At 42.3% G+C, this 23,890-nt stretch overlaps 1 protein-coding gene across 1 annotated transcript in view; it reads left to right on the top strand.

Annotated features, from left to right (window-relative positions):
* Positions 1–23,890, top strand: part of DNAJC13 (DnaJ heat shock protein family (Hsp40) member C13) — a 495,155-nt gene that overhangs the window by 265,970 nt on the left and 205,295 nt on the right. The window contains 3 exon segments of the mRNA XM_033929988.1: positions 2,807–2,852; positions 18,928–19,082; positions 22,655–22,856. Coding sequence (XP_033785879.1) covers positions 2,807–2,852; positions 18,928–19,082; positions 22,655–22,856 — 403 coding nt within the window.

Raw genomic sequence — 23,890 nt, 5'->3', positions numbered from 1 at the left:
AATGGAATAGCTCTAGCAATGTGGGAATCCTCAGTATTCCCAAAGTATTCCAATTGTCCGGCCATGGTTCTGAGCAACATGCACCCTGAAAGTATATACCAAAACCCTTCTACCCTGAAGCATCTGTATAGAGTTCTACTCTTCTGAGAATGTCAGGGCAATCTACCAAAAGGCTAGTCTATTGAATAAATGTAAGAAAGATGCCCAGATTTGTAAATCATCCTTTACTGATCTAGCGATCCTAATGTGATTGTGTCCTTTCATTACTCCCAAAATGGCCAAGACTAGACATCTAGAGAATATGCAGCCTATGGGACTAACTCTTGCAACGAAACACAATAAACCTAACATGGTTTGAAATTGTTTATGGGTCGCATTTTTGCTGCAAAGTAACTTGTTAATGGCCTCTCTCAAAATATCTAGTTTGTTTTGTGGTAACCTGGAAACTTGGGCTTTTATGTCCAGCTCAGTGCTTAAAAAGGTGAATATCCATGTTGGTCCCAAAGTTTTCTCATGCACCAAGGGGGTACTGAATTCAGTGGCTATTGACAGGAAAGTATCCAATGCTTTCTAACACTGAGATTCCAATTCTCCAAAAAATAGGAAATCCAGATAGTGGATGATTTTATTAGGCCCATTAATCTGTTCCTGGACCCACTGTACAAAGGTGCTAAATTGTTCCAAATCAGCACAAGATATTGAGCAGCCCATAGAGATGCATTTATCAAAATAGTATTGTCCCTCAAATATGAAACCAAGGAGTCGAAAAGAATTGGGATGAACAGGCAAAAGCCTTAAGGTGGACTCTGTCAGCCTTGGCTATTTGGGTTTCTCTGGCTGACCTTTTCAATGCTTCTCTAGAATTGGGAGTGGTACAGGAGGAATGGAAAAGGGTGGAGGTGGTCCCTTTTCACAAAAATGGAAGTAAGGAAGAAGTAGGGAACTAGGGCCGGTAACTCCTGACTTCTTTTTTTTTAAATATTTTTATTGAGAAAAACAAAAGCCAATATAGAAAGCCAGAAATATACAGCAATCACAACAACAAAACAAAACTCCTGACTTCTATGGTAAGTAAATTAATGGAAATGCTTTTTAAAACAGACAATAGTGAAGTTTCTGGAATCCAATGGATTACAGGACCCGAGGCAGCATGGATTCACTAGAGGCAAATCTTGTCAGACAAATCTGATCAATTTCTTTAACTGGGTGACCAGAGAATTTGGATAGAGGGAGTGCGCGGGATGTGGTGTATTTAGATTTTGGCAAAGTCTTTGACAATGTTCCACAGAGTTATCTAATAAACTGAATGCCCTCAGTATGGGCCCCAAAGTGACAGACTGGGTGAGGAACTAGTTGAGTGCAAGGTGACAGGGTAGTGGTCAATGGAGATTGCTCTAAGGAAAGGAATGTTACTGGTGGTGTGCCTCAAGGTTCAGTTCTTTGGCCTATTCTTTTTTCATTTTTCTAAGAAGTATTGCTGAAGGGCTGTCGGGTAAGATTTGTTTCTGAGGATACCGAAATCTGCAATAGAATAGACACCCCTGATGGTGCAAATAACATGAGGAAGGACCTAGCGAAACTTGAAGGATGGTCTGAAATTTGGCAGCTAAGATTTAATGCTAAGAAATGCAAGGAATGGTACAGTTTAGGAGGTGAAGAACTTTTATGCATGAAAGAGGATTGGGACTTGGATGTGATAGTATGTGATGATCGTAGGGTAACCAAACAGGTTGAAAAGGTGACAGAACCAGGTGTTCCTGTAATAAGTACGTGATGCCCAATTGTTCCAGTCCAGTGGACACAAGCAGTGCAGAGATGCAATAGCCAGATGGTCATTTCACCATGTATTTCACAAGTAATTCTGTGTTGCTGTGCCAAACTAGGTGAAAAGTCACGCTGCATTTAAAGCAGTATCCAGAAGGATGCTATCAAGCTCTGTAATGCTGTTATAGACAGGACATAGACCCGTAATTTGGAAAGCAGAAATTTTTACACCACTTTATCGTAGTCAAATTAGCTGTCAAGAGTAGAACCGTTGTGTCGAAAGTTCCAAATTCAAGATGACATTCTAGAGGAAGCAATTACTCTTGAAGCACCAGATTTCTAGTATTTTTCTTTAATTTCTGGTCTAGCTGGTAAATTGAAGGAAAGACCCAGAACCTTTCCTCCTGTTCCTGGAGGTCTTCAGCTGATTCTGTGGTTTGTCATGCATTTGTCATAAGTTCCCCCCTTCCTCTATGGGCTTCATTGCAAAATGCTTCATGGTGAGGTATTTGTCCTCCTGTTCAGAGAACACCTGTTTAAGGTACGTGACTAGATTTTCTTATGATTTCGATCTCCTCACACCCTGCCAGATCCTCCTTTTGATATACTTTCCCATTTTGTCAAAGTATGCAAACTTGTATAATAAAAATTGGAAGAAAAGAGAGGCAAGAACAAATGAACTGATATCAATCTTGAGCATACTGTGTATCTAGATAGCTATAAAAAGGCATAAACTATCTTAAGGTAATCTAAAAGTCACATGTAGCTAGATTAATCAACATTTAAAAGTGGTTTTGTAAATATTGCAATGAACAGCCATTTTACAGTATTTGCACATTAGCAGTTGAAGAATTATGCTTAGACTTTTTTGCTGTTTGGTGCTCTTAAGTAGTAGCTGACTTTTTGACTTAGACTTTAGTCCCTTGCTATGCCAGATATTTGAAACATATCTTTAAACCTGTTCTGCTTTATTATGTGTAGCTCTTTCTGCAGTAGCACAAGAGACATACTTTTGATTTGAAAACTGTTACTTTTCTTTTAGGTTTCTGAAGTATACCCATTTAAAGCAAGCTTTTAAGTCTGAAGAGGTGCGTACAGATATCCAGTTCTATCGTCCAAAATATTTTTCTTTTGCCATTGTCAAACTTTAGATTCTGCAGTTTTGCTGGCTATAATTTTTAAAAAAAACAAACAAATGAATTATACACCTATAGATTACATATACTGTTTAAGTTAAAATTTTTAAGATGCTTAGAGATGTAAGCATTCATGTTTTGAACAGTCAACCTTTTGAGAAATCAACAAAAGCATTTAAACAAATCAGAAGCAATAGTGTGTGTGTGTGTGTGTGTGTGTATATATATATATATATATATATATATATATATATATATATATATATATATACATATACATATACACACACACACAAATACCCCTCCCCCAAGTAGACTGATGGCTGAGAAGGGTTGGGGAGGTGGAGGCTATTCCCACCTTCATGCTGAATTGGTAGCAGGAGGAAAGGGAAGAGAGTGGCAGAACCTTAAACTGCAGCCTTCTAATTGCTGATTTTAGCATGAATCCTTATTGTGTCCTGAATGGTTCGAAGCAGTTAACCCTGGGAAGTAGTATGCTGCCACTCTTCTCCATTATTTCCTGCCTGTCTTATCAGAACAGGGAATGGAATGAGAGAGTTGCCTGGAACAGGGGATGGGGGTGGTTTAATGGAAGGCATGTTTGGAGGATGGTTTCAATAGAAGAGGGGTAGTGGAAGTTACACAAATGCATTGCTGATGTGTATAAAAGTGGGGCTTGGGGATGTGTGATAGGGGACTAGGAGAATGGAAGATTTTGTGTATGGATGCACCTAGGATGGGGACAGAAAGGGAAAGGAAAAATATTGAGGGTGAAGAGAAGAAAGAAAAGAAGAGAGTAGAGGAGTAGAGATGTAAGGGGCAGCAGGACTGGAGCCATGATAGGGATACCACCTTATACCTCTGTGGATCCCCCTCCACCTAGGATCCCAGAACATTCCTTCTTTTCTGTTATTCTTCTGATCCTGATTTGTTTCTCCACTTTTCTATCATCCCTAATCTTTTGTTCCTGCTTTCCCTTCTGCCTTACCAAATTTGATCCTTCCTCCCTCTTCCTATGAAATGACCTCTTTCTCTTTTTACCACATCAGCACCTGAAATTTTCTATCCTTAAAACTCCCTAAGGAACAAATAAGAGATTTATAGACAAAACAAGAATTTAAAATTACTTCATTCTTTTAAAAACCCAATGGAAAAGGAAATAATTACACAAAAGAGATCAAATGTCTGTCCATCTGAGGGCAAAATAACTCTCCAAAAATTTAACAGAATGAGATTAAACTTAACATGGGAAAAGCCACTTAAAAAACATACATACATATAGACACAGGTTTGAAAATGGGCTATGGTTCCAGAATAAGTCTTTTCTCTCTCACCCCCCCCCCCAAAAAAAAAAAAAAGACCCAGTTTATTTCTGTGGGTGAAGGAGTTCCAGCTTCTCTAGCACAGAAATTTAACAGCAAGGGATAAAATTTGGCATGTAAGGAAAACTGATATTGAGACAGACACGGGGGAAGCCAGTGCTTGCTCTGGGATCGATAGCAAGGAACATTGCTGCTATTTGAGTTTCTGCCATATACTTGTGACCTGGGTTGGCCACTATGAAAACAGGGATACTGAGCTAAATGGATCATTGGCCTAACACAGTATGACTATTCTTATGTTGACAAATTTGATTTGAAAATGGCCAAATTAGACTGGGGATTCCAGAGAAATAAGCTCCCCAATAGTGCATTTTTATGGGAAAAGAAGTCTCGGCTTCCGTAGTATAGAAAGTTATATAATGAGAAACTTAGCACTTAGGGTATTTCACTTTTCAAATTTTTTTGCCCCATTCTCTCTTTTGAGGAAACAAGGAAGATGACTTTCTCAACTGCAGGCCCAAACAAATAGAATCAGCTGCCAGTGACTCTAAGGATAGACTTACCATATGTCTGGATTTTCCCGGACATGTCCTCTTTTTAGAGGACTGTCCAGGTGTCCGGATGGTTTCCTTGACTGAGGGAGTTTGGGTTTTGGACTCTCTCTCCAACCTGAAAGCCTTCTCTTTGCAGTCTGCATTATTCCCGCTGCAAAGAAAAGGCTTCTGGGGCAGGCCTTTGCACATTTCTAATTCCTCAATATTTGCTGCAGTACCTTTCTAACTTGTGCAGCAGCGTAGAACTACCTGGGAAAAATCAATGCAGCTTGTGCCTTAGTGTGGAACCATCCAGGAAAGGTCTCCTCAGAGTAGGACTGCCCAGAAAATTGTGTCTCAGTGCGATGCCACTTTTTCCCCAACTTGTGCTATGCAGTGCCTGACTGTGGCGAAGATTTTTTTTCTACCAGTTCTGCTTCTGTCTGATGCTGCAGAAGTTTCCAAAACTCTGCCTCTGCTGCAGGGTCTGGTCTGAGGAGAGAGAGGCATGAAAATCTAGAAAATCAGCGTCAGGGAAGGTTGAGAATTGACATCGAGTGAAGGAGAAGGTAAGAGAGCAGCACTGGGGTAGGGGCTGGAGAAGCAGGGAGAGGAGCAGAAGATTGAAAAAGCTGCATCAGGCAGGGGGAAGTTATCAGCAGCATTTGAGATGAGAGGAGAGAGAGAACTGTAAAAGTGACTAAAAAAGCAGCTTTGGAAATAGAAGCAGGGAGGACTGAAAAAGCAGTTTCAAGATCGGAGGAGGGAGGGCTGAAGAATCAACATGGGGAGGGGAGGGAGCTGTAGAAATAGCATGGATGGAGGGTTGGAGAAGCATTATGGAAAGGAGAGGGTTTGAGAAGAGCATGGAGTTAGGGTAGTGCTGGATGTGAGGGAAGAGACAGAGTATGAGGCAGTATTGGATGGGGAGGTGGCAATGCTGAATGGAAGAGAGGAGAGATAGAAACAGGGCACAGGGACAATACTGTATGGGGAGAGGGGAAATGTTGAATGGGGCAGGGAGAAAGAAAGAGACAGGCAATGGTGGTTTGGGGGAAAAGAGATGGGCAATACTATACGGAGAGGATATTGGTAAAGCTGCATGGGGGAGATGAGGACAGTGCTGGATGGAAGTTAAAAGAAGAGCGAAGGGGACAAATAAATAATGGATGGGTGGGAGGTAGGGTTACCATAAGTCCAGATTTACCCAGACATGTCCTCATTTTAGAGGGATGTCCATATGGTTTCCTGGCCTGAGGGAGTTTTCCTGGGTTTTGGATTCAGTCTCTTCAGCCCCCCCACCCCAGAGTCAGATATGGCTCTCCCTTGTCCCCCACCTACTCCAGGTTCTGGTGCTGGAATTTCAGTCTTCAGACAGTTGGCAGCCTCAGTGACGTGAGCCTAGAAGTCTCTCTGCATCCTGCCAATTTGGGTACAGGAAGTTGCTATAGAGAGAAGACTTCTTGGGCAGACCGAAGGCAGCAGAGAGAAAAAGAGAGGGACACCCACCAGGAGGGAGATGTTGGAAAGAGAGAGAGAAAGAAAGAAAGCACCCACAGGAAAGTGAAATTAGAAGGAAAGAGAGAGAAGCACCCATGGAGGAAGGGGTTAGAAGGAGGGAGAAAGAGAGAGAAGCACTAAAAGGATGGGAAGGGGGAAGGAAATGGATGAAAGGTGGGTGTTATGGGGATGGGGTGGAGCGGGGCAGGGGTGGGGGTCATGTGTCCTTTTTTTTGTCTACACAAATAAGATAACCCTATCTAAGGATGATGGCTGGTATAGCTCTGTTAAATGTATATACAGTATTTGAAGGCTAATGAAGTAACTTCAGTGCTGGAAATGGCAGCTCTGAGCTAAAGCTTCATGCACACTTGGTGATTTCATTATGGTAATACCCTCCAGTTTGCTCCAGACTACTAAGGGAGAGTGTGGCGCAGTGGTTAAAGCTACAGCCTCAGCTCCCACTCTGCTCCTTGTGACCCTGGGCAAGTCACTTAATCCCCCCCATTGCCCCAGGTACATTAGATAGATCGTGAGCCCACTGTGACAGACAGGGAAAAATGCTTGAGTACCTGAATAAATCCATGTAAACTGTTCTCAGCTCTCCTGGGAGAGCTGATGTTCTTATGTTCTTAACGATATAGAAAATTGAATGAATAAATAAATAAAATAAATATGTAAGAATACATTTGGACATCTAAGGGGTGAATTACATCCTATTAAATAAAAAAGGTGAAGTGGCGAGGAATAGAAGAGCCATATGGAATATCATTAGCTGTGTAGTAAAAACAGAGAGTTAAGGATGGCAACATACAGTTCTGACTCGGTGAACTATCTAAGCTTGGACACTGAGTGAGGTAGCTATGCCAGACAAAGATCAGAGCTTAAGAAAGGATGTTTGACATTAAATTAGAAATTGAGTTGTGGCTAGATTTTAAAGAGGACATCAAAAGAGATGTGGCTGGATTAACAAGCTGAGTCAGTCAGAGAAAGTGGGGATAAAGAGATGCTTCCACTCAGGACGCTTCCACTTAAAAACTTTATTCTTAAACTGATTCAACACAGCCAGAAGTCTTGTAATTAAACAAAGATTTTTCACATTATAAACCTCATTGTATCAAAAGTGATAGATTAGACATATGGAAATATACAGAAACCATGAGTTTTAACATGTGAAAAATAAAGAAAAGCTAAAACCGTAAAATACCCAACCATGTGAATAATAAGCAGTATTAGTGCTCATAGAAACATGAAGGCAGATAAAGGCAAAATATTCCACCCAGACTATCCATCCGCAGCATCAACCCTCCTCTCCGTAAGAGATCACACATGCCTGTCCCGCACTTTCTTGAATTCAGACAATTTCCACCATCTCTACCACGCTTCTACCACACTTTCTGTAAAAAAGTATTTCCTTAGATTACTCCTGAGCCTGTCACCTCTTAACCTCATCCTGTGCCCTCTCATTCCAGAGTTCCTCATCCGCATTTAAACATCTCTTCATATCTTCCCTCTCTCCCACCTTTCCTTCAAAGTATACATATTGAGATCTTTAAGTCTGTCCACTACACCTTATGATGAAGTCCACCGACCATTTTAGTAGCCTTCCTCTGAACCGACTCCATCCTGTTGATATCTTTTTGATGGTGTGGTTTACATAATATTCTAAATGAGGTCTCACCAGAGTCTTATAGAGGAGCATCAAAACCTCCTTTTTCCTATTGGCCGTTCCTCTCCCTATGCACCCTCACCTTTTCAACCTGTTTGGCCACCTTAAAATCATCACATACTATTGCACTCCTTTTTCATGCACAAAAGTTCTTCACCCCCTAAACTGTACCATTGGGTGTTTGCAGCCCAAATGCATGACCTTTCATTTCTTAGCACTGAATCTTAGCTGACAAATTTCAGACTATTCTACAAGCTTTGCTAGGTTTTTCCTCATGTTATTCAAACCATCAGGGGTGTCTGCTCTATTGCAGATTTTGATATCATCCTCAAGAAGCCCTTCAGCAATATCTACTACTACTACTACTACTATTATTTCTATAGCGCTACCAGACATATGCAGCGCTGTTCAGAATCACAAAGAAGAGAGTCCCTGCTCAAAAGAGCTTACAATCTAAACAGACAAGACAGACAAACAGGATGTCATGGAAACAGTTAATCCACTGGCTACGTTGGTGGGCAGTTGGGAGTAGGGTTATGGTTTGAAGGCTATATCAAAAAGATGGGTTTTCAGTCTGCTTTTAAACAAGGGAAAGGGCTTGGTGGACAAACTCGGGTAATTTATTCCAGGCATAGGGGGCAACTTGATGAAAGAAACAAAGTCTGGAAATGGCAGTAAAGGAGGAGGGTATAGCTAAGAGCAGGTTATCTGAGGAATGAAGTTCTCTGGGAGGTGTATAAGGAGAGAGAAGAGTGGAGAGATATTGAGGGATAGCAGAATGAACACACTTGTAGGTCACCAATAGGAGTTTGAACTGTATGCGAAGGTAGATAGGGAGCCAATGAGGTGATTTAAGGAGAGGGGTAACATGAGTGTAGTGAGGTTGATAGAAGATGAGTTGTGTAGCAGAGTTTTGCACCAATCGAAAGGGGTAGAGGCGACACTGTGGGAGACCAGTTAGAAGTAGATTACAGTAATCTAAGTGTGAGGTTACGAGAGTATGGACAAGGGCCTGAGTAGTGTGCTCAGAGGAAGGGGCAACTTTTTTTGGTGATGGAGAAATAGAGGCGACAGGCCTTAGCAGTTTGTTGGATGTGCATAGAAAATAAAAGGTCGGACTCGAAAACTACTCCAATTTAAAAAGTGATAAATCGCCTGGACCGGGTGGTATACATCCCAGGGTACTAAAGGAACTCAAACATGAAATTGCTGGTCTTCAGTTATTGATCTGTAACCTGCCGCTAAAATCGTCTGTAGTACCTGAAGATTGAGGGTGGCTAATGTTACACTGATTTTTACAAAGAGATCCAGGGGAAATTACAGACTAGTAAGCCTGACCTCGGTGCTGGGCAAAATAGTGGATACAATTATAAAAAATAAAATTGTGGAACACGTAGACTAAACTTGATTTAATGTGACAGTCAGCATGGGTTCAGCCGAGGGAGATCTTGCCTCACCAATTTGCTTGACTTCTTGAAAGGTGTGAATAAATCTGTGGATAAAGGTGAGCTGGTTGATGCAATGTATTGGGATTTTCAGAAACCTTTTGATAAAGTTCCTCATCAGAGGCTCCTGAGAAAATTAAAGAGTCATGGCAAAGTTCAGTTGTGGATTAAGAATTGGTTATCAGATAGAAAACAGAGGGTGGGATTAAATGGTCATTGTTCTCAATGGAGGAGAGTAAACAGTGGAATGCCGCAAGGATCTGTACTGGGACCGGTGCTATTTAACTTATTTATAAATGATCTGGTAATTGGAACGATTGAGGTGATTAAATTTGCAGATGACATTAAACTGTTCAAAGTTGTTAAAACACATGCAGATTGTGAAAATTTACAGGCTGACCTTAGGAAATTGGAAGACTGGGCATCCAAGTGATAGATAAAATTTAATGTGGACAAATGCAAAGTGATGCATATTGGAAAGAATAACCTGAATCAGTGTTACCAGATGCTAGGGTTCACCTTGGGGATTAGCGCCCAAGAAAAGGATCTGGGTGTCGTCATAGACAATATGATGAAACCTTCTGCCCAATGTGTGGCAGTGGCCAAGAAAGCTAACAGGATGCTAGGAATTATTAAAAAGGGATGGTCAACGAGAGTAAGAATGTTATAATGCCCCTATATTGCTCCATGGTGCGACCTCACCTAGAGTATTGTGTTCAATTCTGGTCTCCTTATCTTAAGAAAGATATAGCGGCACTAGAAAAGGTTCAAAGAAGAGCGACCAAGATGATAAAGAGGATGGAACTCCTCTCATTTGAGGAAAGACTTAAAAGGTTAGGACTTTTCAGCTTGGAAAATAGACAGTTGAGGGGAGATATGATTGAAGTCTACAAAATCCTGAGTGGAGTAGAACGGGTACAAGTGGATCAATTTTTCACTCCGTCAAAAATTACAAAGACTTGGGATCACTCGATGAAGTTACATTGCCAGAGGTTGTGGTAATAGCGGATAGTGTAGCTGGTTTTAAAAAAGGTTTGAACAATATCCTGCAGGAAAAGTCCTCTATGGTGTGTTATTGAGAAAGACATGGGGGAAGCCACTGCTTACCCTGGATCAGTAGTATGGAATGTTGCTACTCTTGGATTTTGGCCAGGGACTAGGAACCTGGATTGGCTACCATGAGAATGGGCTACTGGGCTTGATGGACCATTGGTATGACCCAGTAAGGCTATTTTTATGTTGCGAGCAATATCACTTAAAAAATGTTAAAAAGAACAGGCCCAAGAATCAAACATTTAGGCACACTAATGGTAACATCCCTTTTCTCAGAATGATCTCCATTGATCACTACCCTGTTGCCTTCCACTAAATCAGTTCCTGACTCAGTCCATCACTTTGAGGGCACTCATTTTATTTATTAGATGCCTTTGTGGAACATAAGAATTGCCGCTGCTGGGTTAGACCAGTGGTCCATCCTGTCCAGCAGTCTGCTCACCTAGCAGCCCTCAGGTCAAAGTCCAGTACTCTAAATGAGTCCAGCCTTACCCCTTGTATGTTCCAGTTTAGCAGGAACTTGTCCAACGTTGTCATGAAACCCTGGAGGGTGTTTTCCCCTATAACAGACTCCGGAAGAGCATTCCAGTTGTCTACCACTCTCTGGGTGAATAACTTCCTTACGTTTGTATGGAATCTATCCCCTTTCAGCTTTAGAGAGTGCTCTCTTGTTTTTCCTATCTTGGAGAGGATGAACAATTTATCTTTATCTACTAAGTCTATTCCCTTCCTTTTAACTCCCCCTGTCCAGCAGTACCCCTTCTCCCTTCCCTCCAGCAGTACCCCTTTTCCCTTCCCTGCTCCCTTCCACCCCTTGTCCAGCAGTACCCCTTCTCCCTTCCATCCCCTTGTCCAGCAGTACCCCTTCTCCCTTCCACCTCCCTGTCCAGCAATACCCCTTCTCCCTTCCACCCCCCTCTCCAGCAGTACCCCTTCTCCCTTACCTGCTCTCCTTGTCCAGCAGTACCCGTTCTCCCTTACCTGCTCTCCTTGTCCAGCAATACCTCTATTTTGTGGCCCGTGGTCTGTTTGTGATCTCGCACACTGGGCAGAAAGAGAGGCTCCGGCGTGAGCTGACTTGAAACTTTCTGCTGCTGTTGTATATGCCGGGACTCCTGCCTTTGCGTATCTGCCAGGACTCCTGTCTTCATCTTGTCTCTGCACCCCTTGACCAGCAGCAGCAGGCTAGAGAAAGGAGGTAATGAGTCCCGGCAGATACGTGAAGGCAGGAGACCCGGCATATGTGACGGCACAGGAAGTTTCAAGTCAGCTGATGCCGGAGTTTCTCTTCCTGCCAAGTGTGCGAGATCGCGTACAGACTGTGGGTCGCAAATAGGACCTGGTGGGCCGCAAGTTTGAAACCGCTAATCTAACTGATGGCCCTTTTCGTGTATGGGTTATTGAGGAATTTTAGGGTTTGGGAGTTTGAGACTTGAGGTGAAGGTTGAGGTCTCCTGTGATAAAAGTGGAATCATATTGTACCATGGCTCTTGAGATGTCTGAGAACCAATTTTATTTAAAAGTATTTATAACCTGCCTTTCCACAGATCTAGGCGAAGAGTGATGTAGAATAGTATGCAGCAGATGGAGCATTGGGAAAAGTCAGTTTATTTCTGCCATTAGTAGTGAGGTGAGAGTTTTAGATTCCATGATTTTGATGTAAAAAGACGATTTGTGCAGTATCGCCAGGCCGCTGTCCCTGCAACCAGTTCTCAATAGGGGGGTGATTTTTTAGTCTATTGGGCAGAGTAGTTATAATCTGGGGTCATCTTGCATTGGTATCCATGTTTCAGTTATGAATAGAAAGCTGGGTTGTATTCATTGAGCACATCTTTTATAATTTCAGTCTTGTTGATAACTGATCTCGCGTTAATGTATCCACATGGGATTGAGGCAAGTTTGACTTCGTTACTGTAAGTGGTTGGGATTCTTATTAGATTGTCTGGGTTTGGTTTAATGATGCGATTGTGGCGTGGTTTTTTGTGTCTGTGTGGTCCAAACAGCCTTGGGATTATCTATCACATGTGGTTGGCACAATTTATTGTAGGTTGACTCCATGTTGGGACTATGTGTTCTGATCTACTGTTGGGATGGGTGGAGTAGGCTTTGGTTCATCTGATGCTAATAAGTAGGCAGAGAATTGTTGTGAGAGAGCAACTCATTTTGTGTTAGTTTTCTGTACAAAATAGATTGGGTGGGTGTTGTGGATGTATTTGAATGAACTCACATTCAGAAATTAGTGCCCTATAACAGGTAAGTTTGGTTAGATTATATAATTGTATCTGAGTTGGATCAACAATAGCCCGGCGCGGCTGTCAGAAATTAACATCACCACCAAGGAGTGCCAGATAAGTGGATTTGATATACTATGTAATTGCTCATTGAGAGTTTTTTCAATTTGATTGGTAGTAAGACACTGTGAAGGCTATGATGGTCTCATTGACAACTGTTGCAGTGTAATATCACTTGGTGTTTTGGTTAATGTCTGAGCACTTAACAACAACACTATTCTATATTATTTAATGGAATTTGATTTTTTTTTTAAAGATTTTAAATTTAGCTTTGGATATATAAATAATGGTGAACATTGAATAGGATGATAGGACTGTTTCCTATTAATTAATTTGTTGAATAAAGTGATCTGCCAGATTTTGAGCTGGAGGGGTTGGAGCAGACGTTAATTGTTGGAGCAGATGTTAATATGTTGTTTTTTTACTTTCTTGAATAGCTTTTTTATAAGATAATGCTTTGATTTTATAAAGGTTAAGTGTTGAAAGTGAGTGGCGGCGAAGCAAGCTTCTTTCAAGGAAACAAACTTGGCATCGGAGCAGAGTTAGCTCCGGCGTAAGCTATGGTGTTTTTTTTTCGTTATCTCCGTAGAGATTCTCTGACGCTGTAATGGGGCTACTTTATCCATGAGTTTCTGCGTTGCATCTACCCATTGCTCTGCCATTTCATCTGTTGATAGGGAAGTCAATTCTTCAAGGTGGAGATCAAAGGACTCAGGTTGGAGGAATTTAATTTACTAAAGTCTCTAAAGCTAGCAGTCTTGGCAGGGGGACTTGAAAATGATAATGGGACTAGACACATTAAATGAGATAAGGGCATGGTCAGTGCAGGGGAACGGAGAGATTCCAGAGAGTTGAACATATTGAACCAGAGAGTTAGGAAGAAGAACCATGTCGAGAGTACGACCCACAGAATGTGTGGGGTTAGAAATTAGAGGAGTGAGGGAGAAGGTCGGATGTAAGAGTTAGAAAGTCCTATGTGTGAGAGCTTCCAAGATCATCAAAGTAGATATTGAAGACACCTAGGAGGATGAAATTGGCGACTGAGGTACAAAAGTCAAGCAGGAGAGATTGCGGAAGTAAGAGAGAGTCCTTGGTAATAGGTGGAAGAAAATATATGAGGAGGAAATTGATTAGAGTAGAAGCTAGCAACGAGAAATACAAGGAATCAAGATGTTGACTGTTGGAGTTGCACTCGAGTTTAATTCGTAAAGAAGATTCATATATAATTGCGACACCCCCTCCCTTCCTGCCGTGCCTATTTTGCTTGGAATAGGTAAAACCTGGGGGCCATGCCTGGGAAAGATAGGTTTCCTCACTGTCACTTAGCCATGATTCTGTAATGCATAATTTGAGCTGGTGATACTCTTTCGGTAGAGAACCTGATCCAAGATGGCTGCGAGCTGTTGAGTGTGAGCTAGACACTTAAAGAACTCGTCAAATATTTACTTATTATAGCATACCTGATGCCGAAGAGGAGAGGGAAAAGCGCCTCTGGAGCCTCGAGACGCTTGGAGACCCCTCCACATTCGAATTTGGATGATTTTTTTGAGGGGTCTGACCCAGGAGCCGACATAGTTGTGGAATTGCCTGCTGGAGCCGCAGGTTGGGAGTGAGGCTGCTTCGAGCCACCATGGGCTGGAATTGGCGCTGAGCCCCAACGCAAGAACCCCGCCCCCTCAGCCACAAGCTCGCTGCGGGAAAGCAGCCAGTCCAAAGTGGCAGACTTCATTTCCTAGGAGGCTGAATTGAGCAAAGCACTAGATAATACCTCAGCGGCTAGAACGAGGGGACAAGAAGAAAGACAAGACCTACTTGAGGAAAAGACACCGGAAGCATCAAAGGCTGGATTACTGTCTGCAAGTATATCCTTAATGCCTAAACCTATCAATGTAACCCTAGATTCTTTATGGGACCTAGTAACTGCGCTGGGGCAGACTTTGTCACCAAAAATAAAGGACTTGGAAAACAAATTTGCTGAACAAAAGGAAGAATTAAATGGAATTAAACAGGACATAGTGGTTGTAAAAATTAAGGTAGAGAAAGCTGAGAAACAGATATTGGAAGTAAAGGAGGTACAAACAACTTTAATCAAAGATAGTCTAAATTTAAGAAGAAAAATGGAAATCTTGGAAAATAGAAATCGAATAAATAATCTTAGATTATTGAATTTTCCAAAGTTACCTCTAATGTCTGCTAAAGAAGTCCTAAAGAAATAGTTTATGGAAGTCCTTAATGTTCCAGAAGATAATTTTTCTCCTTTTTCAAAAATATATTATCTTCCTACAAAAACTCAGAGGAACGATTTCCGATAGAGGGCGAACAGATGGATTTAACTACAGTCTTGGAAACTTCAACGAAGGAGGTAGCTAAGCCAGCTACTTTATTAGTAACAGTTGTTCTTCTACCTGATAAGAACTGGATTTTAAAGTTATACTTTAAAAATAGACATAAAGAGTTTATGGGATAGAGAGTTCAAATATTTCCGGATGTGACAAAAGAAACCCAGATACGCAGAAAACAGTTCTTGCTCCTAAAACCAGGGGTTACTGCGATGGGGGCTTCATTCTTGTTAAGATATTCATGCAAGTGTATAGTTAAATACTAATCCTTTAATTTTGTATTTTTTGAACCTTTACAGCTGACGGGTTTTCTCTCCATGAAATGTCTTGAAGGGGAGATAGTAACAACTTAGTTAGTCTATTAGAATGCTCCTATGAATCACTCACAACAAACCGCCTAATTGGTAAAAATTTGTCATACTTATTTAGTTTTTATTTTTCACTCAATTACCATCTTGGATCCTTAATTTGGGACTTTAAAAATTGATTAAGCAAATGACTTATTTTTCAATTGAGGTTTTTTTTTCTTCTTTTGTGTATATTCCTGATTGTCTTGATCATATTCTGTACAAGAAGTTATTCTTGATAATTTTTTTTAAATAAATACATAATAATTTTAAAAAATATATATTTTGAGCTGGTGTAGAATGACAAGTCTTTAACTAGATGGCATTTGTATTTAATAGAGCAAATGTTCACTAGACCTATCGGGAATTTGTTATCGATGCGAACAGGAGGGCTGAGAGTTTGAAGAGGGCCAGAGTGTGCTCACCTGGAGGCGGATGCATTTCTCCTAGAGCAGGAGTGTCAAAGTCCCTCGTTGAGGGCCGCAATCCAGTCGGGTTTTCAGGATTTCTCCAATGAATATGCATTAGATCTATTAGCATACAATGAAAGCAGTGCATTCAAATAGATATCATGCATATTCATTGGGGAAATTCTGAAAACCCAACTGGATTGCGGCCCTCGAGGAGGAACTTTGACACCCCTGTCCTAGAGACTTTGGTTCCTCTATACATTTCCCACTGCCTCTTGTAGGGAAAGCTCTACTCAAACTTTGTCAGGAGCAGTCGTCCATGATTCTGATTGCACCCTGCTGGCCTTGTCAAGCATGGTTCCCTCTCCTGTTATAGCTGTCTACCTGGAAACCTATCACTCTACAAGTATTTCTGACCCTACACATCCAGAACAAAGGCACTCTTTTTCATCCCAATCTTTGTTCATTGGCACTCACAGCATGGTATCTCTCACTCCCAAAGAATAAATGCTTATTCACTTTCTGCACCAGTGTCTGACATCATTGAAGCTTCCAGAAAACCTTCTACAAGATGTTACTATAAGTTTAAATGGACTCATTTCACTGTCTGGCATGATTTCAACTCTCTTGATCCATTCACCTGTCCTTTGCCGTCAGCCTTGGACTATCTCCTTCACCTCTCTAATTCCGGAGTTAAAAAGTCTTCAGTCTGTGTTCATCTCAGTGCAATCAGTACATTTCATTTTCTGTTGGACAGCAAACCTCTCTCTATACATCCCTTGGTTATCCTCCTCTAAAACCACCTACCATTGTCTGAAATCTCAATGTGGCTCTCTCCATTCTAATAAAGTCTCATTTGGAACCCATCTGGACTTCAACTCTTAAGATATCTTACCTGGAAAGTAGTCTTCCTAATAGCTCTTATGTCTTCATACTGAGTCAGCGAGCTTCAAGCACTGGTTTTGTATTTACCATCTACCAGATTCTACCATGATAGGGTGGTAGTTCAAACTCATCCAAAATTCCTTCCAAACGTTTTCTTGGAATTTCGCCTCAATCCATTGTGCTGCTAGCCTTTAATCTAAGACAGCATTCTCACCCTGGTGAAGCAGTTCTCCACACCTTGGATTGTAAGTAAGCCTTTGTTTTTTAGAACTACAGCTCAACTTTTTCATCTCATTTGACCCTAACAGACTGGAAGTTCCTGTTACCAAGAGAACAAACTCCACTTGGCTAATGGATTGTATCTCCTTTGCTAGAAGGCTGTATCACTACTCATAAAGTGTGAGCTATGGCGACTTCAATTGCCCATCTTCACACCTATTGAGGACATTTAAGAACATAAGAATTGCCGCTGCTGGGTTAGACCAGTGGTCCATCGTGCCCAGCAGTCTGCTCACGTGGCGGCCCTTAGGTCAAAGACCAGTGCCCTAACTGAGACTAGCCTTATCTGCATATGTTCTGGTTCAGCAGGAACTTGTCTAACTTTATCTTGAATCCCTGGAGGGTATTTTCCCCTATAACAGCCTCTGGAAGAGCGTTCCAGTATTCCACTACTCTCTGGGTAAAGAAGAACTTCCTTACGCTTGTACGGAATCTATCCCTTTTAGCTTTAGAGAGTGCCCTCTCGTTCTCTCTACCTTGGAGAGGGTGAACAACCTGTCTCTATCTACTAAGTCTATTCCCTTCATTATCTTGAATGTTTCGATTATGTCCCCTCTCATTCTCCTCTTTTCAAGCGAGAAGAGGCCCAATTTCTCTAATCTCTCACTGTACGGCAACTCCTCCAGCCCCTTAACCATTTTAGTTGCTCTTCTCTGGACCCTTTCGAGCAGTACCGTATCCTTCTTCATGTACGTCGACCAGTGCTAGTCGCAGTATTCCAGGTGGGGGCGTACCATGGCCCGGTACAGCAGCATGATAACCTTCTCCGATCTGCTCGTGATCCCCTTCTTAATCATTCCTAGCATTCTGTTTGCCCTTTTCGCAGCCGCCGTACATTGCGCGGACAGCTTCATTGACTTGTTGACCAGTACTCCCAAGTCTCTTTCCTGGGGGGGTCTCTCTGAGTACCGCACCAAACATCCTGTATTCGTGTATAAGATTTTTGTTATCGACATGCATCACCTTAATACTTATCCACGTTAAACCTCATTTGCTATGTCGTGGCCCATTTCTTGAGCCACTTAGTCCTCAATTCATACTTTTCACTATTCGCTACTGCTTAGATCAACACTATAGAAGAGACGGTGAATTTGGTCAGGCAGTACTCGGAAATTTATTCTCTTTGGAAGCCATCTTCTCTCCATGTGTTTGGGATTTCATCAGACTCATGATAGTTACCTTTAACCTTCTTCCTGGAGGCATGAGCTTGGTAGCTTAGAAGTCCCATATGTGAGAATATACTTCCTGCTTGTCCTTGGAGAAAGTGAAGTTACCTATAGCAAGTGTTCTCCGAGGACAGCAAACAGATATTCTCACAACCTTCCCACCTTCCTTAGTTGACTTCAAAGCTCTTTTATGGAACTGAGGGACCTGTGAGATGCATTGAGTGGGAAGGCACATGCATGCGTGTAGTTTGGGCAGTGCTAAAGTATTTTAAAGTGACAGTACACTTTGGTACATGTACATACCGAGTTCCTTGGATGGCATCACCCATATGTGAGAATATCTGCCTGCAGTCCTTGGAGAATACCTGTTACAGGTAAGTAACTTTGCTTTATTGATTTATTAACCACCTTTATGTGTAAAGATTCACCCAAAGCAGTGTATAGCAGATACAGTTTAACATAAAACTTAGTTTTGTTAACAGCATAAAAATAGTAAAATGACCAAATATAAACATAAAATACAATTACTGAGGTAAACTATAAGCTCATGAGTAGGAATTCTAATTACATTTTTTTTTAAATTTTAACAAGCATATTTCATGATACTTCATTATGAAAACTGAACAATTATAACTATTCCTACTACCTTATCCTATGTTTATCTTGACATTGAGCAGCAGGATACTCATGACAAGAGCAACAGAAGTGACATTCAACTATTAAGTAAAGTAATCACTCCAAACGTATTTGAACAGGAAATGCAAAATGCGTTTTTTTCTTTTCTATAGACAAAAGGACAAGACTTAGTTCAAAGAAGTGTTCTTGGACACATCCTTCCTGAAGCTATGGTGTGCTATTTAGAAAATTATGACCCTGATAAATTTTCTGAGATTTTTCTTGGTGAATTTGACACACCAGAAGCAATTTGGAGCAATGAAATGAGGTAATTCTATATTTGAAAATCATGGAAATTGAGCATTTAATCTGTGTTCTGATATTTATAGCAAATTCTGGCTTACTAGGAAGGTATTTTGATACTTTTATTTGCATTGGGTAATATTTTTTTACAGTTATTTTCTAGTCTTATATTTGTCCCATTATTAGATTAGATATACCCAGAGTGTCTTATTAAATGGGTTTGGATGAATTATAGTTTATAGTTGTATGAATAATCTGTAAAATAAATTCTATGTAGAGAATGTATTTTATATACTAGAGCAACAGTTATCAGGAATAGTGGATAGCAGCATGTTCCCCTCTTCCCCCCTCAGGTAGACCACTACAAGAGTATATCCCTCTCCCAATGAAACTACTCTGGAAGAGTCAGCCCTTTTGAAATCCCTCCCCCAACCTTGTAGGCTCCCTCAGGCGTAACATAACAATGTCCTGGTGGTCTAGAACAGTATTTCTCAACACAAGGTACGCGTACCCTTGGGTGTATGCAGGCAGCTTGTTGGGGGTATGTGGCCTGGCAGCCACAAGGGATCCCTCCATGCCTGCCCCCCCCTGCTGAAGCTGCTGCCAGAGATCCCTCCCTTCCTGCCTGACTGTCTACCCGCCTGGCCTCCGCACCACCCCTGAAGCCGACCCTGTTACTTTCGTTGGAGCTGGACTGGCTCCCTCCTCCTCCAGCAGCACTCTGTGAAGGGATGCAGGAAGCGACATATGCTGCTTAGGTGACCTGGAAACTTCTCTCCAATGTCAGAATTGTCGTCAGATGGGAAGGCTTGTGGGCTAGCCATGTGCAGCTTGTGAATCGTTGCACGCGCTGTCCCTGCATGGAGTTGCTGCTGGGGGAGGATGGAGCGAGTCTGGCTCCAACAAAGTAACAGGGTTAACTTCAGGGAAGGGGGGACAGGCGAGGCAGACAGGGTTCTGCTTCTGTGGAAGGGTCGGCTTCGGGAGCAGGGAGGTGCGGGTGGGCAGGGCAGGCGGATTGGCTTCTGTGGGTAGGTTGGGCCGACTTCGGGAGGGGCATGCAGGCAGACGGGGCAGGGACCAGCTTCTGTGGATGGGTCGGGTCAACTTTGGGAGGGGGGTGCAGGTGGGTGGGGCAGGGTTCGGCTTCTGTGGACAGGTCAGGTTGGGAGAGAGGGGTGCAGGCAGGCAGGTAGGAATCGGCTTCTGTGGTCAGGTTGGCTAGACCAGTGTTTCTCAACTTCTTCAAGCCAAGTACTCCCTAAGCCTAACAAATACCAACAGAGTACCCCCGCCCAAGCTCCACCCCTGATCCCACCCCCATAATAATAGAACTAATTGTAAAGCAATTTCTTCCATCTTTTTTTCATATACACGCAATATAATCTTATTAATACATAATGGTAACCACAAGATTTTTAAAAAAATACAAAGTACACTGTACGCAGAGAAAATATTAATTATCATTTATATTCAATTTTTTTTATTATTCAACAAGGTCAAGGCAGATGACTAATGCAATCAGTAACAACTATAGAAAAATAAACAAATATAGAACAGAATATAGACAGCAGATATAAATTCACAAAACTGACACATTTTGATCAATAAATTGAAAATAAAATTATTTTTGTTGTCTAGTGATTTCATGAGTCTCTGGTTGCATTTCCTTCTGATTGTACATCCAATATTTCTTTCTTTCTGCCTCCTGCACACTTACTCTCCTCTGTCCCCATTCTCTTCCCCTTCACCAACCAACCTCTCTCTCTCTCTCCCCCTCCATGATTTCAATTTTTTTTCTTCTTCTCTCCTCCACCCCTGTTGGCAATATGTCTCCCTCTCTCGCTCTCTCTGTCCATCTGTCTTGAGAAATCCAGGCATCTATCCCACCCCCTCTACTGCCACATCCAACATTCCTCCCTCTTTCATCCCCTAGATCATGTGCAGCATTTTTCATCACTGCCCACCAACCCCATGCCCATTTCTCCTTCTATCACCCCTTTCCAGCACAATGCTACATTTTTCCTCTCATCCTTCTCTCCCCATTCATCTCTGCCTCTCTCCTCTTTCTCTGTATGCCCAACAGTTCTTCTTTTCAATTCTCTCCCTCCTATCCCAAGTTAGTGCCCCCTTCTTCCTTCCCTTCTGTGTCCCATGTTCGTGCCCCTTCCCTTACTTCTGTCGCATTTGTGCCCCCTCCCTGCCTTCCAAAATTAAGTTGCACGCCAGGAATCCCTGCCTGTTCTGCCCGCACCCCTCTCTCCCGAAGCCGACCCAACCCATCCACAGAAGCTGATCCCTGCCTACTCTGCCCGCACCCCTCCTCTCCCGAAGCTGACCCGATACGTTCATAGAAACCAATCCCTGTCTGCTTCGCCTGCCCACCCCCTGAAGCTGACCCTGTTACTTTGTTGAAGCTGGACTCGCTCCATCCCCTCCAGCAGCAACTCCATGCAGGGATAGTGCGTGCAGCGATTCACAAGCTGCATGTGGCTGGCTCACAAACCTTCCCTCTGACATCTATTCTGACGGAGAAGAAGGTTCTAGGTCTGCTTCGCAGCGTATGAGTCTCTTCTTGTTTTCCTTCATGGAGTGCTGCTGGGGGAGAAGGGAGCCAGTCTGGTTCCAATGAAGTAACAGGTTCGGCTTCGGGGGTGGGGGTGGTGCGGCAGCTGGGCAAGAAGGGAGGGATCTCCAGCAGCGGCTTCAGCAGCGAGTAGCAGGAGGGATCACCGGCGGCTGCCAGGCCATGAAACACTGGTCTAGGGCAGGGAAGGCTGGCGAGATGCCCACATATTCTTGTGTGCCTGCTCCAGCTTCAAAATGGTGGCCATGATTTAGACTGTAGATAGGATCTAGGCAATGGGAAGTTTAGTGATAGAGAACTAGAAGACAGCAGTAGTCCTAGGAAAGGAGAAAGTGATTTGGATGAAGTTTTATTCTCCAAAAAAACTAAAATAGATTTCTATAGGAGAAACAGTTCTAACAGCTGCAGTATGTGTATGCCGATTCAATGTAACATAGTAATTAAGGAACTGCACCTTTCAAACTGTCTCCCCTCATCTCTTTTTCTAAATATAGACACACAGAAAGTTCAAACACACATGCGCAGACACTCACAAACGATTACGCTTATACTCATCGATCTCCCTCCCTAAACATATACCTGTACAGTATACAAAAGTGCATGTGCATACAGAGAGGTTGGAAAGAAGTCTGAGCCCGCTTTTCAAGCTTTCACATGTAAATAACATGCCATATTGGAACATATATCACTGTGCCACCGTACAAGATGGGCAAACCTTTCTTCCAGCTAAGACGTCAAACAAGATGTATTAACTTATTGAGAAACACATTTTCATTCATAGGTGATTTGTGGTATTTAGGGGGGTGTTTTGGCACAAAGAAGAGTTTCCTTTTTGTTTGGAACTAGAAGCATATGTTTGTAGTTCTGCAAGATGCAAGAAACATTTTATGCATTTTTTGAGATGATGGTGTTATTTGCTTAAGTGGTTTGATTGGCAAAATGACTCCATTGACTTATAATTTTATAGTGCAGTACTTCAGTTCTTATGTAACTTCATTTACCATTTACAGGCGGCTTATGATAGAGAAGATTGCAGCTCACCTGGCTGATTTCACCCCTCGCCTTCAAAGCAACACCAGAGCACTTTATCAGTACTGTCCCATTCCAGTTATCGATTATCCCCAACTGGAAAATGAGCTGTTCTGTAATATTTATTACCTGAAACACTTTTGTGATTCCTTCCGGTTTCCCGATTGGCCAATTAAAGATCCTGTAAGTCCTATTATTTTTATGTTTAGTACCATTGTAAGAATAACCTAGGATAATACAGTATCTCAAATAGCACAACCAAGTGAAAGTAAGTCTGGAGTGTGCATTGCATAACAGCAGTGGAGCCCTGTGTTGTTCCTGTGTCTCATTTAAATGTTCAAATGTTCTTTACAAAATATTTTAATTTTTACCAGCTTTATAATGACATGATAAATTTGGACAGTTGAGCATGTGTTAATTGAGTTCTTTGATGGCCTGAGAAATAGCACTGTTCAAATATGCCTTGTGTTTAATTTGGAGGCATGTGCGGTTGCATGAGATCATATAAATACCCTTGTATATAATTGCCTAACATGTCCCTCCTTCCTTCACTCTCAGTCCGGCATATGCACATCTCTTTGGACTCCTCCTTCTCTCCCTTCGTGTACTTCTATACCAGGGCCCGCCACCGCTGCTCCCCCCCCCCCCAAAGGCCTGCATGTTTTCCCCCTTCTTTTTAGCATCCTCTGGCTTCCCAGTCTCACCTTCAAAGCAGCCTGCAGAGGATCGCCAGTTGGCTGTAGTGAACCTAGCAGGCTAATGTCGTACTGCGGAGGTCAGTGGCAGCCTGCTAGATTTGCTACAACCAACCGGTGATCCTCTGCTGGCTGCATTGAAGGTGAGACTGGGAAGCCAGAGGATGCTAAAGAGAAGGGAGAAAACATGCAGGCCTTTGGGGGGGGGGGGGGAGCAGCAGTGGCGGGCCTTGGTATAGAAGTACACAGAGGGAGAAAAGGAGGGGTCCAAAGAGATGTGCATATGCCGGACTGAGGGTGGGGAGAGAGGGGAATAAATAATGGGTCTAAAAACAAAGTAGAGGGATAAAGATGGACAATGGGATGGAAAGAGGGAAGGAACAGAAAGGGAGACAAGTTATTATTATTATTATTATTCTTTATTCTTATATACCGCCATACCCAGTGAGTTCTAGGCGGTTTACATCAATTAGCAAATGATCTGCATTGACAAGCAGATTTACAACAAAATTTGAAGCAGAT

The sequence above is a fragment of the Geotrypetes seraphini genome, chromosome 2 (genome assembly GCF_902459505.1).
Source record: "Geotrypetes seraphini chromosome 2, aGeoSer1.1, whole genome shotgun sequence".
NCBI lineage: Eukaryota > Metazoa > Chordata > Amphibia > Gymnophiona > Dermophiidae > Geotrypetes > Geotrypetes seraphini.
This window is presented reverse-complemented; position numbering and strand designations above follow the sequence as displayed.